The sequence below is a fragment of the Rhinolophus sinicus genome, linkage group LG10 (genome assembly GCF_036562045.2).
Source record: "Rhinolophus sinicus isolate RSC01 linkage group LG10, ASM3656204v1, whole genome shotgun sequence".
Classification (NCBI taxonomy): Eukaryota; Metazoa; Chordata; class Mammalia; order Chiroptera; family Rhinolophidae; genus Rhinolophus; species Rhinolophus sinicus.
This window is the reverse complement of record NC_133759.1, coordinates 11478236-11496614: the sequence shown is the minus strand read 5'-3', so window position 1 is coordinate 11496614 and position 18379 is coordinate 11478236. Positions and strand designations below refer to the sequence as shown.

Here is an 18379-nt window from a genome sequence, read left to right as displayed (position 1 = left end):
ATCAGGACACGGTGTGGCAAAGCAGGTGGTGAGAGGAAACAGTTCTCTTCAAGGACAGGAAAATGAGGTCATCTGCCCGAGATGCACAGACTGGGGCAGACTGGCCCCCACAGCAGCCCTACTCCAGCTCTCCTGGGAACAGAGCACTGGGCCCAACAACCGCACATGGAAAGCACCTGCATTTCAGACCCTCCAGGAGCCCCATGAGCTGGTATTCAGCTGGGCTTCAAAGACAAGACATCACCTCTGCCACACAGCGAAGGAAGATGGGGGCCCGCCCTTACCTCACCTTCCAGGCCACCCCCCTACACTTATCCTTCTGACTATGTTACTCCAGGGTGAGCAGAATGCAGGTCCGGGTCAGAGTACGCGTTCAGGCCACCATCTTCCCACCACTACTGAAGTTTCTAAATTTTCATTCAGAGAACGAAATCACAGCAATTTCCTGGGAGGACCAAATGTGTTATGCCCCAGCTCTGATGGTCTGACATGGGTTAGTTCTTTCCAGGTAGAGTTTCTGGAGTTGCGTTTACGAGGGGTATTTTAGATGGAATAATCAGGGTGGCTCTCAGAAGTAACCCTTAGTTGAGCAGACCCCAGAAAGACCTGAGGAAGCCAGCCACGCAAACATCCGGGGAAGTCCATTATGGGCCCAGGGAATGGCAACGGAGAACAGTCCTCAGGTGACTATCATAGGTTTCGTTGTTTTAAAAGCAACAAGAGAAACTATGGCAGGAATAAAGTGACTGCGAAGAAGAGCTGTATAAGACAAGGGCTAAGCAATGGGCAGGAACTAGAGGAGGGAGGGCAGAAAAGGGCATGGTAAGCAGCCAGGGGTATTATCTCAGGATGACAGGATGTCATTAGAAGAGTCTGAGCAGGGGAGAAACAAAAGTTGATTCATACTGTGTAAGAGACACTCCAGTCGCTACATAACGACCAGACTGTGAATCCAAGAAATGATGGCAGAACATCTGCTGAGAAACTATATTATTTGTCCGCGTATAAAATGATGGTGGATACAAGGAGAGATGAGAGGCAGCAAAGCCAAGAGCAACTTCTGCTTCCAGCCCTAATGGACTACGAGGGACAGGATTCACCCTCCCACCTAAAACAACCAAAAAATAGACAAAATACAGGAAATCAGTTTTCAAGACGCTGGACTTAAAACAACGAAGTACAATGATCCCTGGGACACGAGAAACAAAGGAGGCTTGTTTGGAGCGTCCACATAACCGTCACTTGGAAGTGATTCATGGGCAATGTAATGACATGCTGAACGGCAAGTATCAAGGATGGACCTAACAGAATCCTACAAATACCTTCCCAGCAAGAAAATGCTCAATTAAAGTCACATGCTCCTGAACTGATACTGGCATGTGGCAGTACCTATCTGTGTGACAGACATTTTCAAAGAAAAGAAACATAAAACGGCATTAGAGATCAGCAATGCCGTGAACACTGGTAATGGATTTGACGATGGAGACACTAACTTTGACCCCTAATTAAGCAAAATGTTATCTCTTCCCCCCAACAAAGATTCTATTCTTCTCATTAGTAGACCTGTATTACAAAAAGAAAAAACTACTCAATTATTAGCAGTATATTTTTTATGTCAATAAAATATATTAGGTTGGTGCAAAAGTAATTGTGGTTTAAAAGGTTAAAATGGCAAAAGCCACAATTACTTTTGTACCAACCTAATATATGAAAACGTGTTTTCTCTCGTTATATAAATACCTACATAATACCAACAATTTTACCTCTTGATCCACAAATCCTAAAACACTTACTCTCTAGCTGTTTACAAGAAAAAGTTTGCCAGTCCCTAATCTCGATCAAGTTCAACAATGCCAGGCTCTCCTCAATATTCTACAATAAGTAAAAAGCTAGGTTGAGAAATGGACATTAAACCGTATTTTTCAAGGTTCCTGTGGGTTTTCAACAGAGCATGCAGACGTGGTAACATCAGAAGCTGTTACTCAGGAAGCATCAGAGCATAAAGGGAACCTGAGGTGCACCCAGGACAGCTTCTGGGAGGTGAAAGCCAGAGAGGGAGAGATCTGTGAGCCTAGACCAGCCCAGAAACTACTGCCCCCTGCTCTGCTCCTTCCTCTACTTTACCAGGCAGCCCCTCTGGGCTTTCACCTACCCATTCCGGAATGCTGCAGTAATGAAAACTAAGTCAAAAATACCCCCCCAAGACACAAATCAGAATCAACTGTAACACCCTTCCTTGGATTGTGCTCTGGCCTGGAAAACTCCAGGTAATCCCCACCACCCTGCTTCCATTCCAGAGGTCCTCTCTGAAGTCTTCAGGGTTTCCAAGCGGAGGCTATAAGTGAAATATTAAACCCTTGGAAACGTCTAGGAAAAAAATTTCCAATACCAGCTACATAGAGACCAAGAAACACTACTAATGAAACTAATCAAACAGGCACCAAATTGAAGTTATTGACGAAATCATCAGAGAAAGTCATACCTTGATTGGCAGCTGAGCAGCAGCATCTCATGGTTATGAATCAAAATATATAAAAGAACCAGGAAGGCTTTTGCTCTAATGGAAGCTGAGGGGCTGTCAAGTAAACGGATAATTGTAGAGACAAAATCCTGTGGAAGACATTAAAAAATTTTTGAGAAAACATGAAATAAGTCATGGACAAATAGATTATAATAACCAAACAGACAGCAAGGAATAAAATAATACCGACTACCATTTCTACATTCTTATTTTGTGCCAGACTCTGTACTAAGTTTTTAATATGTAGTATTTCATTTAAACCTGAAAAACGAGCCATAAAATGTTGACAGTATTACCCCCATTTTAAAAAGGAAACTAAACCTTGAAAGGTGAAGCAATTTGCCCAAATTCACAAAGTTGGATTCAAATCCAGTCCAGTCGAACAACAAAGCCTGCCTCTTAACCAAGCAACCACACAACTGGAAGTGTGGCAACAAATAACTGGAACAACTGGCAGTCACGACTGCATGTAGACATGGCCCTCTGAGCAACCCTGTATATACAGAGATCACACCGCTAATGCACACACCTGAGGTACTACAGACATAAATACCCAATACGTGACACAAAAAGAAAACCCTCTAGTCCTACAGCATTCTTTAACTAAAGGTCTAACACAACACAGAGAAATAAGTATTGACAAGTATTACTGTTATTTTCTAACAGAGAGAGACTGCACATCATTTCAGGTGCCTATTGATATACAAAAAAAGAAATACAGACACACACACACACACACACACACACACACACACACACACGGTTAATGAATGTAAGGAGGCAGGAAGACGGAACTGTACTGGTAGCAAGATGGCTACAGACAGCAGGAATGTAAGTTCCCAAGAGTCCTTAACAGAGGCAAGCACCTAGCAGTGACACCGCATCCAAGGCAGCTCGATTTTTTTTGCCAATCCACAGTCCTTTTACATTGGCTGCTATATTGCCAGGCTGGAAGAATTTACACAGTCCAGTGTATGCTTCTATTTAAGGATGGAGATATGGCCATGTATCTCTATCTATGCATCACTCTCACCTGATTCCTGAACCAAATAATCACGCTACTTCATCATCATTTTGATTCAAAACAGAATCAACACCAAGACGTCCTGAGTAACAGATCTGTGTGCATCCTTCCAGCACGTAGAAAGTAGAAAGCCCATTTTTCCACCGTCAACTCCCAATTCTAATTTACAGTCTGTGGTCCAAGGCCCACAATCACAAATCTGTTTCCCACATCAACACAACCCCACACACATACGAGTGCACACACATAACTCAGAAACCATTCAACTCTTCTAGTTATGGGAGACTAAAGAGACACGACACAAACTGCAATTCAAGATTTGGAAGTTTTGTTCCACATAAGAGAACATTACTGGTACAATTGCAAACTCTCAATAAGGTCTGTAGGTTAGCTAATAATAATGCCTAATAAATGTTAACTTCAAGATTTTTAAATCCCTGGCTTATTTTTAGGGAGTATTTAGTGAAGTGATTGAAGGTAATGGAGCATCAGGTCCGCAGCCTCTTCTCAAATGGGTAGGAACGAACACGACAACACACACACACACACACACACACACACACACACACACACACACGGGGTAAGAGACAGACAGACAGTCAGAGGACCCAGAAAGCAAACGGGATAAAATGCCAACCTTTGGTAGATGTGGGTGAAGGGTATATCGCAATTCTTTGTGTTACGCATCCAACACTAAACTCAGTGCCTCCCCAAAGGTGATCTGCTCTGAGGATCATCAACCCAAAAGCTAAACGTAAAAATCTGAGCACCTTCCTCGACTCTTTCTTCCTCTTCCCTCCCATGACCAATTGATCCCCAGTTTCTGTGAAAACACCACCACCTCCATTGCTGCCTTATTTCAATATACCACTCTACAGCTCTTGAATTGCAGTAACAGGCTTTAACTTCGCTTTCTTCCATTTATGCTACAGTGAGCTTCTACAACAGCAAATATGATTATCATTCACTTATGAAATATTCTCAATAGTTGCTGCAACCCTTGAGATGAAGCCATTACTAAGAATCTTACAAAATTAAAATAATATGCTTATGATTTTGAGTGAAACAAACTAGATAAACTATAGCACATATCAAAACATAAAAGATGCTGGGTATGAGATTTGTTTGTAACACCACAACTCCAAGTCCCTAAATGCGTGTATTCCAGAAAATTTTGGATCTAAGACTAAAAGCATCTTGTGCCCTAAATAAATTCTCATTTAGCCCCTTCAGAACAACTGAATGAGCAGTACTGACTGACACCCTACAACTAATTGCCCAGGGCTCCGTGTTTAATCTTAAGTAATGGGCACACCCCCCTCTAGAACAGTATTAATCTTACAAGACTTGAGAAGGGGAGATCACAGACTGCAGGCGAAGACTTTGCACTGACAATGAATAATCAAAATGACCTTTGGGAACCAAAAATGACCTCAGGACACTTCAGTGTGCAAGCCACTATGTGTGCAGCTTTGATTTAAATTCATCTTGCCATTCAGCTCAACATACCTAAATATTACATGTGGAGAAAAAAGCAGAAGCTGTTTAAGTCTATAAGCCAAACCACAGCATGACGTGTTTATGTCCAATATTCAAATGCTGCTTGGCAGTGATTTCAGAATGAACATATCTATCTAACATAAAGATGATATGATGAAATATTCAAAATGTTGGGAATGAGCCCAAATCTATGAAGCATCCATCACAAACAAAATAATATTGTTATCAAAATTAAGCAAAAGGATGAAACATCCCTCTAATACAGATCATAAAGACGAAATTATTAGATGAATAAAAAACGATGATGAGCTAGAGAACTTCAAAATTATCTCTTGGCAACCTCAAGCAATAAAATTGATCTGCTTCAATCAACTGTCACAGATGAAAATCAATGAGTACAGCCTGGCTATCAACTGCTAACAGCCTCAAGGAAAAACAGTGAGAAATCACGTGGAGAACTATACCGACACAATTTTCCTGTTTAATATTGATGGAAATGGAAAATGTACTGATTAAATCTAAAATTGTTTTTAGATTACACTTTCCTTAAAGAAGTTCAGCCAAGCATCTGAGTAGAATGTCTCTAACAGAATACATTTATTAATGTAGACACACTAAAAATATCACAATATGAACTCATAATCTGATTAATATGCATAAATTAACCACCATATTTTAAATGCTGCATTTGCAACCTGTGAGTCAGTATGCCTAGTGATTTGTGAGGAAAAAACCCTTAGTAGACTTGCATTCAAATTTTTAAAAATTCTACAGGCAGGAAATTTCATCCTGATCTTCCATAGTGCTTACAAATAACAGAGATCTGCAGTGTCTGGTTTATTATTAATCACTGTTGTGCTACTTGGTCAAAATGCTAAACCTGAAGCAACAGCCCCAAACTAGACCACTAAGATAAAAATGGACAGACAGTAGCTATTGTCAAAATTAATCAGCAACAAATTTGAAAGGCAGTATCTCTAGTCAGTAACACTCAGAAGGAAACTGTCTTACCAGTGAGCATGAAAAACTAACCTGTGAAATATGGTATGGCTTTAAAAATTAATGTTTAAATCATTAGGTGACCCCCCCCCAAAGTATGCATTACTGATTCTCCAGCTTCAAAATACATTCAAAGTCACAAACCTCAGGGAAAAAAAGAGACTAAGGCAGATGTTTTAATCTATGTACCTTAATCAAGTTGATGTGAGTTTTTTAAGCTCAACTAATTGAAATGCAGCAGAGTGGGGTTCCAGGAGTTTTATATGCTTCTGATTTCCTAACATCAAGAATCTAGCACTGAGTTTTTAAGGTAAGGTTTTTTGTTGTGTGTTTTTTTAAACCCACACCAGTGATTTCTTTACAAAGCAGTGTCTAGTTTAGTGTAATATTCATAGACTCCTCCCTTTCTCCCTACATGCCTTTATAAACATACATGTATATACGCACATACATATTTGTGTATATATACGTGTAGTGCATGTGCGTGCGTGTGCGTGTGTGTGTGTGCGTATGTCACTGCAGGGTTAGAATGACATACTATTCTGCCACCCTTATTTTCATTACTTGGCCTTAGCTTATTCAAACATAAAATTCATAAAAGTTATAAAGACATCACTGAATAGGAAAAATATGGATTACCAAACAATGTACAATTGACCCGATTTCTGTACAAAGAGTCTAACAGCACGTGTGTGCGGCAGCCACAGGGGGAAGAAGGGGAGGAAGGGAAACCTGACTGTATGTGTATTTGCACACACATATGCAGAACAAATATGAATCTGAAAGGTATGTATCACAAATTTTAAAGAGCTTATCTTAGGAAGGTAAGCATTTTCTTTCAGTATTCTGTATTCCATGTATTCTAGATTTTCTGTACTAACCATGTAAACCCTAAATTCATAAAGGTTGTAAACACAATCTGATCAAAATGAAGTCACACTAGCTAAAGTTTCTAGATACTATCTCAGTGAGGAAAATGACCTCATCCAATCTCCTTCTTCCCAATAACACAGCAGGACACACATGTATGAACGCTTGGACTCCTCCAGCCTCAGACCACGAAGAGCGAACATTTCAGGACACATTAACAGCTTGGAAGAACCAGCAGAATAAAACCGCAGAGTGAACCAGGAAATAAACGAAAAAACAAAACAGCTCATAGGGCATAGACAGTACATAAACACACACCTAACTTACAAGGTTCTTTCTTACACCTGGTCAGGCCTTCCAGATGCCTCTTGTTCACAGTCATTCAAGCACCTGAATTGTGAATAGGTGATGCAACAAGTACATCTAAAGTACCCTCTACCAAGGGTTCAAAAGTACCATGTGAAGTATTGGGGGATGAGGGGCCAGGCCATGGGAAAACAGTGTGTCACTTTTTGTTTTGCTCAATTTCTCCAATGACCAGAATACACAGAACACATCATTTTAACTCAAGTCCCTTGTCATCATGGCCGTGAACACTCACTTTTCACATTGCAGTATATGGAACCAATACTTGTTTTGGATAAAGCCATCTTCTGCCATTTAGCACATCTGTGAGCAAGCAGAGCCTTCTGTAGATGGTGACATAACATAAATCAAGCACCAGTAATGAGCACGGCTGCTGTGTGTGGGCATCTGAGGACACTGATACCCACACAGCTGATGGAGGCGAGAGTGCGAACTAAACATTCCCTCCTGAGCATGATTCAGAAGGAATAATACAATCTAATTGATCTAGTTGGAGATGAAAACACGGCTGTAGTTACGTACTTCAAATGGAGAATCATTAACTGCAAATAACTACAAAAACAGGAAGTATGCTGCGAATACTCCTCAACTCTAGGTTGGTTTTATTATAAGGGAACTATCGCGTGTGTCTTAATGACTGCTGGTGAGATTACAAGTGAATGGTACTCTCATCATCTACCTTCCTAGAGAACAATCTAGCACTATTTATGCAGAGCCTGCTAAATGCGGATAACACCTGTGTACTCTATTAGAGGTGAGCACAAAGGTGTATATAACAGGAAGTTTGCTGCATTGGGGTGAGTACCAACCAAAACATGTGAACCAAACAGTTCAATAGTGGTATTCTTGGGGAATACTGAATGACACACACATTTTGATCTTCATTTTATAAATGTGTGCACAAAATACACAGACACACAGACAAAAGACTAACATGAGATAAACCACCATGTTAACAGCAATGATCTCTGGGTAGTGAGATTACAGTTGATTTTGTTTTCTTCTTTAGGTTATTCTAAATTTTCTGCAGTAAATAGTCATTTATTTTAAAAACAATGGTGTGGACATCTTTTGGGGACAGCATTTCAATTAAAAACAAATAGCAGGATATACAAGCATCCATTCCCCAAAAAAGAACATGTGCAGTTGTTTCTCTCTGCCCACAGTAAGCGGTAAAACTGCTCTTATTGCTGGGTCCCTTCTTATTCCACTCATTCTACCTCTATCAACGATCCAACACTTGAGACCACCTCAACTTAGCAATAATAAGATTAGTCAACCTGCCCCTAAAACACACATATATAGAGAAATACATGCACTTTCCTTTAAGTAAAAATAAAAGAGACCACTGTGTCAAAACCCCAAAGGAAGGCCAGTATCTCCACCCTACAGGATCCATTCTTCTTCCTACTTCCCAGCCTCTGTCCATGGCCCTTCTTCCCTGCAGCCTCTGCACAGCTCGGCTGCCTTCTTTCTTTTCCTGGATCTCCCCAACATCTCTCACACCTCAGGGAAGCGGAATCACAAAGTTCTTATTTTTCTAGCTTTGTGAAATAGCCTATCTGAAACTAAATCAATCCATGCCTGTGCTAAAACTCTCAGCCTCTATTATCACAATTCACACAGTAAAACTACTCAAGTGATACTTTTACTAATGTAATAACAATAATGACTTGAAAAATTTAGTAGCAATAATTAGAAATACAGACTGTCAGAAAGAATACATTCTCCGAGGCTCAAATTCCTTAGCAGAATCTAAATCAGACTAATTAAAGACAAGACATGACTTTCTCTCTATTTTGACTTTCACAGATCAAGTTTAACATGTGAACCTGAGCATTAATCATCATAATTATTGAAATTTTAACTTTGAGTATAAAACTCAAAATTTAACATGTTGCATTCAATGCAGAAAAATGAGGACAAACACTTATTTCAGTGGATCCATTCTGCACTTAGCATTACCTTCACTGCGTTCTTCAAAGCTCCAATTTGACAGGAATCTCCCCTCCAAAAAAGGATAATTGGTCCAATAAGTTTAAAAAACACAGTACACTACATTTGCCTCACGAAGATTCATAATATACATGAGCATATGAAAAAATGGTAAAGTCTGTACAATTGAAAATATCACATTTTACTAACAATTGTCACCCCAATAAATTAAAAATCTCTTTAACTTTAACTCACTCTCTTCATATATAAATACATATATTTAAATAACCATGGTGCACTTTTTTTGACTTGTTAACACCTCACTGCACATACAAGCAAGGCTTCTCAAACCATAAAGTTCAAAGAATCACCTAGAGATCTCATGAAAATGTCAGTCCTGGTTCAGCAGGTCTGGGATGGGGCCTGAGGGTCTGCATGGCCAACACACTCCCATGATGCAGTGCTCTGGGCCAGAATCACTCTTTAGCAAGAACTAGAGAAGACACTTTGAGGAAAGTGACCCTACAGAGACTTCTTTATAGCTATAGTTTTGTGATGTGATTTTAATACTTACAAACTCTACTGTACATAAAATAAAGGAATGGCAAAGGATTAGAAGGGGGCTAAGTGAAAACAGGAGAAAGGGAGCTCTAAAGGTGATCTGCAATGGCAAGGTATTAAGTAAGGAAAGGAATAAAAAGGGGTCAGAATAGAAAGGGACCCTCCGCCCCCGCCCAACCCCAAAGCAGGCAAAGGATATGGGAAAAGAGGTGGGAGCTGCGGAGGAGGAGGCATAAGAAATACTAGCACATAGGAAGGACTCGTTTTCCAACTTTTCATCATTAAAATGGGACAAGGAGGCAGAGCCATTTACTGGATTTCTATTTTAATCACTAAAAGACTCCTGTAACATCTTCAGAGGAATGACCTATGATACATCGGTTTGGCAAAGTTCACAAAGGCCCCTGGAGATAAAAAGTAAATTCTATAGAGATGATATTACTTGTTGAACTACTAACACTGCAGAAGAAAACAATTTTTAAAGTAGAGGAACAGGAGAAATCGATGTCAAACCTTTTCTTGGATCAGTCTCTGAAGATGAACCCCACAGGACAACAGAGCAGTGAATAAGGTCAACAAGGACTGCTGCACTTTGCAGATGGCAGAAGCCAGGGAGTTCATCACTGAGTTCAGTCCCACCTTCTCAATAACGTTCTGGAAGGCGGCAGGAGAATGGCGAGTGATTCTGCACAAGGCCTGCGGAGACAGGAGGACAGATCCATCAGACAACACCAGATGCATTAACCAGGCCCCAGAAAGGTGACACACGCTTCTGGGTAAAGGAGGAGAAGGCACTTGCCTCGCTCCTTCATTACTTATTTTGGCCTAAGTTGGAAACCTTCAGCACATTTAAAAATAAAACAACAACCCAGCAGCTAATGAAAACTAAAAAGTTGTTTTAATACATTGGAGACTTATAATAATGATCATGTAAATGATGAGGAGCTAAAACGATACACTGATTCATACAGAAAAGTTCCCTTTAGGTAACAAGCATCATTAAGTGCCCTCTTTGGGCAGAAACTAAGCTAAAGGCTGAACACATAGTCATTAAAGTAATCTCACGCTTACTGTTTAGTGCGTAAAGAACACTCTCTGAGAATATATGAAGACTATCTTATTTAATTCTCCCAACATATAACAAAGGTATTATTATTATTAACCATTGTATAGCTTGTAAAACTAAGGCATAAAATATCTAGGTAATTTGCCCAAAGACATAGGCAGTAAGTGGCAAAACTGAAATCCAAATCAGGTAGTCAGACCCCTGAGCTTTTCTAAATTGCTCACAGACTATTAGAGATAAAACTTGTAATTAGAAATGTTAAAGGGACTTCTTTAAGAAGAAGAAGAAAAAAAATCAAAAATATGAATAAAATGACAATAACTACCTATCAACAATTACTTTCAATGTAAACGGATTAAAGGCTCCAATCATAACACACCGGGTGGCTGAATGGAAAAGGAAACAAAACCCTTACAAATATGCTGCCTACAAGAGACTCACTTCAGATCAAAAGAAACACAGACTAAAAGTAACAGGATGGAAAAAGATATTTCATGAAAACAGAAATAAAATTTTTTAAAAAGCTGGGGTAGAATACTTATACCAGACAAAACAGACTTTAAAACAAAGGCTATAACAAGAGACAAAGAGGGACCCAGGAATCCTACTTCTGGGTATTTATCCAAAGAAACCCAAAACACTACTTTGAGGGAACGTGTGCATCCATACGTTCACCGCAGCATTGTTTATAATCACCAAGATATGGAGGCAGCCTGGGTGTCCATCAATGGAAAAATGGATAAACAGATGTGGTACATACTCATATGTATAGTGGAATATTGCTCAGCCATGGAAGGGAATGGGTGCTTGCCATCTGCGGCAGCATGGATGGATCTGGAGGGTATTGTGCTGAGTGGAGTAAATCAGACAAAGAAAGACAAATGCCATATGATTTCACTTACATGTGGAATCTAAAGAATAAAATAAATGAACAAACAAAACAGAAACAGACTTATAGATACAGAGATTATTTTGATGGTTGCCAGATTGGAGAGAGGTTGGGGGGGGCAGTGAGTGAAAAAGGTGACGGGATTAAGAAGTACAAATTGGTAGTTACAAACTAGTCATGAGGATGTAAAATATAGCATAAGGAATACAGTCACTAATGTTGTAATAACTATATATGGTGTCAGATGGGTACTCGATTTATCGGGTGATCACTTCATAAGTTATATAAACGTCTAATTGCTGTGTTGTACACCTGTAACTAATATAATGTATGTCAAGTGTAATTGAAAAATAAAAAATACTTTAAAAACTTGTAATGAATAAACTAATAGAATTTAAGAAGCGTTTTAATAGAAGCGGGCTCAGTAATCATGCCTGGAAAGGCAGGAAAAGCAAGTCAATAATAGCTCCATAAGTAAGATGATATTGAGCTAGTTTCTGAAGGTAAGTGGGAAATGGATAGGCGGGAAAATAAGAAAATCCTACCCAGAGAGAAGAACACAAATGCAGGGTGCTCACATAGAGACATAGGATGAAGAGCATGTTCTAGACGTAGAGCACTGCATCCGCTGTCTGATGCAACTATAATAGAACACACTTCGGGTGAAAGAAGAGGCAGAGAGTAGGAAAGAGGAAAACACGGTCCATCTAGAAAAGCAGGCTGGAGCAGAGGTGGTCTACCAAGCGAGGACCTTTGAATTTTATGCCATCAGCAATGGGAAAACCACAAAAGTTTTAGGCAAAAGAGAGGGGTGGTCATATTCTGTGTGTACATGGGAGACTCCAAAGAGAGAACTAAACATAAGCCAGAAAGGGTTTCACAAAAACAGTCATTATAATTATAATATTAATGCCATTTAACCTTCTTCCTGATTTATATTTGAAACAGATTTATAACCTTGACTAATAATGAAAAGATCAAGGATAAGATAAATTGTTAGAAATATTATGATGTCAAATGAAAAAGAGGTAGGAGGGGGGGAAAGATAAAGACTGTGAAAAATATTTTCATTTTCTTCAATGTCTCAGGAAAAATTATTTTTTCTATCCCTAAGAATGAACTGCCTTTAAAAGTTATTCCTATTGATAAGAAAAACAAGTGTTGACTGGTGTCAAACTCAAATCTTCCACCAAAATGAAATGTTTAAAGCAAACGTATTTATTTTATGCTAAACCTTACTTCCAATCTTTATGAAAATGCTAATATAACCTTATTATAACCAGAAAGGAAAAGGTAAATGCACATAGTAACAATGAAAATCTAGAGGGACCCTCTCCAAATGCTGTTCAAATTTTTCAAATAAATGCATATTGTTTTATAAGAATTTTAATTACATTCCAATGCCATGAGTACATTAGACATTTTTTAAATTACTATTTGGAACTAAACATTTACAGGAAAGTTAACTTTATTAATAATGTATATATTTACTATCCTTTCTGAAGTTACTGAGTAAACAAACATACTGAAAAATGAACATTTGTAAAGCACTAAATATATACTGTTCCCTAAAACACCAACAAAAAAAGTGTCCCTTTCCTTAAGGAACTGATTATCATATAAAAGTCTTGATATATGTACTTATAAAAGTCTTGTTTTACTAATCATTGAAAAATGAAAACAGGATCTCAAACTGATATCTGCATGCCCACGTTCACTGCAGCCAAGGTGTGGACACAACCTAAGCGTCCAGCCACAGACGCCTATATAAAGAGGTGGCACATACATACTATGGAACATTACCCAGCCACGAGAAAGAAGAAAATCATGCCATTTGCAACAACACGGGTGGAGCTTGAAGAAAGTACGCTAGGTGAGATAAGTCGGACAGAGAAAGACAAATACTGTATGAGCTCACTTATTTGTGGAATCTTAAGAAGCTGAACTCATAGAAACAGAGAGAATGGTGGTTATCAGGGGCAAGAGGGTGGGGGAAATGGGGAGATGCTGGTCAAAAAATACAAACTTCCCGTTTTAAGATGAGTAAGTTCCAGGCATCTAACGTACAACGTGGTGATTATAGTTAATAATGTTGTACTATATACCTGAAAGTTGCTAAGAGAATAGACCTGAAGTGTTTCTCCATGAAAGAGAAGTAGTAGTTATGCGAAGTGATGGAGGTGTTAGCTAACATGCAATGGTGGGTCATTATTCTGCAATATGTAAGTATCAAATCAACATGCGGTACACCCTAAACTTACGCAATGGTATATGTCGGTTATACCTCAATAAAGCTGGAAAAATAATCATCCTTGACTCCATTTCAAACATAGACCAGGAATTTGTATTCGTTTACAAACAGCCATATCAGAATGAAATTTCATGATGTAAACTCTACTTTGAACACCTTTCAAATAACATTTCAGTCTCTCCTTTCTTACGTACGGATGGGTAAGTTTGTAAGCTATGAAAGTAGGGTTCTTCAAGTCTAAAACCCAAATTGTGCAAGTTTCAGTAGAAAAGTGGCAGCTAATATCTGAAAATAGGAATAAAATAAATTCACTAAAAAACAATGCTGGTTCTGAAAGTGAAAGAGTTAAGAATGCTTTTGTAATAAACCTAAGAAAATTGCTGTTTATGAAATCAAAACAGAATTGTTTCATTATTTTTATAATCCAAGGATTGAAAAATGAGAACATTTTAAATGGACTCCCTCAAGGTCATGCTACAATCAGAACTGTTCAAGCAAATTAAGGGTTCTCCCAACAGGAACTTCAACACAGAGAAATAGTTAAGTCTCATCCGCAAAACTGTCGTCCTATCAATATAAAATCCCTACCCAATCATAATGGGGACATTTCATGATAAAAGATTTGTCCAAACTAAGTGTATTCAAAGCAATTTAAGGACAACTGGAATGATCTTGTCTTCAGAATGTTGCTCAAAAGCCTAAGAGATTTTCTATTTAACTGGTCAACTCTGATATATCAAACACAGTTGAGAGCTTCATGGAGGCTTAAGAGCACATTCGTGCTTGTGTTTTCTAAATCAAAAAATAATAATAAGTCTCAAGTCTGATCTTCAGTGATTTGGTTTTGAAGTATTTACTTTTTAAAAGAGTTTGAAACTATATTCTAAAACTGTAAAGAACAGTTTCGGTTCAAAATTTGCTTCAAAATTTGCTTCCAAAAGAACATGGCATTATCCCCAGAATTTCAGTCCATTTAAGCTTTAAAGAAATAGACTCATTCAAAAGAGAAGGCTGTATATATATTGGAAACATGAACAGAATCACCACGTAATAAATCTAAGAATCATTTCTTTTTTGTGTTTTGAATGATTTTTTTGATGTCAGGTCAAAAATTACCTTGGGAGCCCTTTTAAACTACACACACTCTCATCTGATCCCGGAGAGATTGTAAGATGCATAAGAATAAGGGCAGGGCTGGACCAAAAAGAGGAAGTAGTCAGTGTTGCTTGAAAAGCTCCCACCAACCCCAGTGAGGACCACAACCCTGCAAAATTCTTCACTTTTTACGCCCTTCATCTCAGTACTTCAGTAACAAGGACAATTACCCCAGTTATCACCCTCATAGGAGCCAGTTTACTCAATCTAATTCAACACGTTTCTCAGGTTCCCACTACGGTCAGAGGAATCCTCTGTCATCCTAACAATTCCAGAAACTTTTTTATCCATTCAATCTATTTCCCAAGCCAGGCCCATACCCTCCAAATCCCACTCCCTAAGCAACAAATGCCACTTCTGAGTGGGAGGAGAACTTAGCCATCTTTCACTCCAAGCCATGCCAGTGTTTTCAAGAGCCCCAAGGTCTCGAGCAGTGCTTCTCAAACTTCATCAGGCATGACAATCAGCTGGAGGCTTGTTCAAATACAGATTACTGGGCCTCTTCCCCCAGAGAGTCTGATTCAGCAGGTCAGGGTTAGGGCCCCAAAACCTGTATTTCAAACAAATCCCCAGGTGATGTGGAAGCCACAGGTCTGGGACCACCCTGGTACAGGGGCATCTGCGGGGCCCCAAGATGACGAGGGGAAACAGGTCTGGACATCAGTGACGACGCAGCAGACGCAAACCATTCCAAGTGGCACGAGGACCAGCGTGCAGCCTCGGCACCGAGCAACACTGTCCCCCTGGTCAACGAGTATCAACGAGCAACACAGTCAACGAGTGTCTGCTGAGCACCTGCCCGGTGTGCTGAGGGAGACAGCAAAGGAACAGGCCTCTAACTGGCTGCAACTGACACTCTAGTGGGGGGAAATGTGCATGCGTGAGTTACATAAACACAGCTGTGCTCAGTGTTGTGAGAGAAAATACCATGAGACACGAGGGGCAGTCCTAACCAAGGAGGTGACATTTAAGTGAAGGTCTGAAAAATGAGCACTCAGATATGGGAACAGCCAGCCAAAGATCTTTATTATCTGGCCCTTTCTAGAAAATATTTGCCAACCTCTCCTAAAAAGGGAATGATACAAACAGGTGTCATGATATGGCAACCATCACAGAGGTGTCAGCACAGGTAGGAGTCCTCGGGGGTGCTGAGGAGGTTTCATGAGGACGCCCCGGAGAGACCCAGATTGAGCTCCACCCTACAAAATAAAAGCCCTCAGTTCTCCCAAATTATTAATGGCATGAAGTACACAGAAAGGCTGAGGACCTGTTTCCTGTCAGAGGGGACTAAAGATACATGAAAACAATATATAACACAGGATACTGAAGAGGTCCCTGGAGCAGAAAAGTAGACAGACATACTGGGGACAACAGGCAAAATTTCAGTGAAAAATTAATCATTTAGATGAATGCTAAGAACAAAATATAAGTTCAAGATGAAAGAGTGAAGCTCAACGTGTCAGATGAAGAAATGGCTAAAAAGTACAAGCCTTTGGTGAGAAAAACCAAAAAAATTTTGCCAAGGAAAGACACCATGCTGATACTAGGGTGGTGCAAAAGTAATTGGGGTTTAAAAGGTTAAATTGCTAAAACCATAATTACGTTTGCACCAACCTTATAAAGATAAAAATGATAACAGTAACCCAATTAAAGCAAGACAGGTGTTTTTTTAAAGGCCCAGGATTAAAATGGAGGCCTCAAGGTATGATTCCAAGATGTCTAAAGAAAGTTCACTGGTATACGTCATAACTCTTTCTGAAGGTTTCTCCATAGTTACTCATACCACATTTAGGATTCTTTGTATTTTGAAATCATGTGGCTCCTGAAGCGGGGACAGGTGTAGGTGTGGGTGTGGGTGTGGGTGGGGGTGTGGGGGTGGGGGTGGGGGTGCAGGTGTGGGTGTGGTGGATGCTATAGATGCTTTGCTTAATGATTTTCAGTGAGCAGGATTGTTAGCCCTTGATCTTTGAAATCACACAGGTAAACTTAAGAACAGGAAAACATCCATACATACCCATAGGATTTAGCAACATAAAAGTCATTAGAGAGCTTAGCAAGATCAGCTTCAGTGACATTTTTAGGCCAGATACCAGATTGGGTTGAAGAGGACACAGGCCAGAAAAGAGCAATAACTTGTGCCAATAACTCTATATAAAGAAGTATGGCGGTGAAGGGGGGCATGCAGCCACCGAACTTTTGATATGTCTGCATGTGTCCTTTTTTTTTTTTTTAACGGGGCAAAGAATACCTCAATGCTGATTAGAAGGCTCTCGTGCACAAGCACAGGTTAAAGATTTAAGAAAGAGCCAAAAAAAAACATTTGAGGGAGGTTCTCAAGAAGGGAACAGGAAGAAGATCTGGAGAATCATGAGAGCTTTGTCTATGACAGGAGAAAGGATAGCTCATCAATTGCAACAGGAGGGAAAGAACTGAGAGGACAGGTGTGGATGTAAATATGTCTACAGATATGGCAGACACAGTAGGGATAACTCCCATTGGATGCCTTCATTTTTCCTTGGGAAGTACGGGGGAAAGTCATTTACTGAGGATGCAGGAGGAAAATGTGGGATTGGAGATTTAAGGAGAGAGGTAAGTTATAAAACGGCCACAGTGAGGACTGCAAGAATGAGCAGACAAGGGAAATACAGTGCAGTTGCCATACAATGCAGAGAGTCCAGAGGAGACTGGTGATCAGACTATTTAAACAAATCATATGAGAAAGGATTGTATCTGTTCAACAGACTATTAAATTGATACAACCGTGTTAACACATCTTCATAATTATCCTTTACACCAAGTCATTATAACCATGTGAGCAAAGTGGTATACAACCAAATTGCAAAACCTGCAAAACCAGAGAGCTGAACATTAAAATGAATTCATTTTGAATCACATGATAACCCATTTAATATAAAATCTGAAAGAGTGAGCTAACAGGAAAAGTCAGGGAACACTAATATACCAGACCAAATCCTGTACCCTATCCACTGTCACAGTTTTCCACGATCGCCCCCAAATCGTTTTTGAAACCATAGTGTCATGGTCCTACAAGGTCCTATTGGAATTTCCTGACAGTCCCAACATTTTCCAGCCCCAGTACTAAAAAATTCTGCTTTACGAGAAAATCAAGTTATGGTTCTCACCAACTATTATATTACTCTGAGATTTGTTTCGTATTTATCCAATTAAAACTACTCTGTTTCTGGCACAGTTTTTGCAAACGTGGTGTTTAAATATATGCA

The 18379-nt window shown here is 39.5% G+C and overlaps 1 protein-coding gene across 1 annotated transcript in view; it reads right to left on the bottom strand.

The window, feature by feature from the left end:
* ULK4 (unc-51 like kinase 4) overlaps positions 1-18379 on the bottom strand; it is a 650099-nt gene that overhangs the window by 558383 nt on the left and 73337 nt on the right. The window contains exons 21-22 of the mRNA XM_074312876.1: positions 10290-10472; positions 2483-2610 (exon numbers count right to left, since the gene is read on the bottom strand). Coding sequence (XP_074168977.1) covers positions 2483-2610; positions 10290-10472 — 311 coding nt within the window. The remainder of the gene's footprint in view (positions 1-2482; positions 2611-10289; positions 10473-18379) is intronic.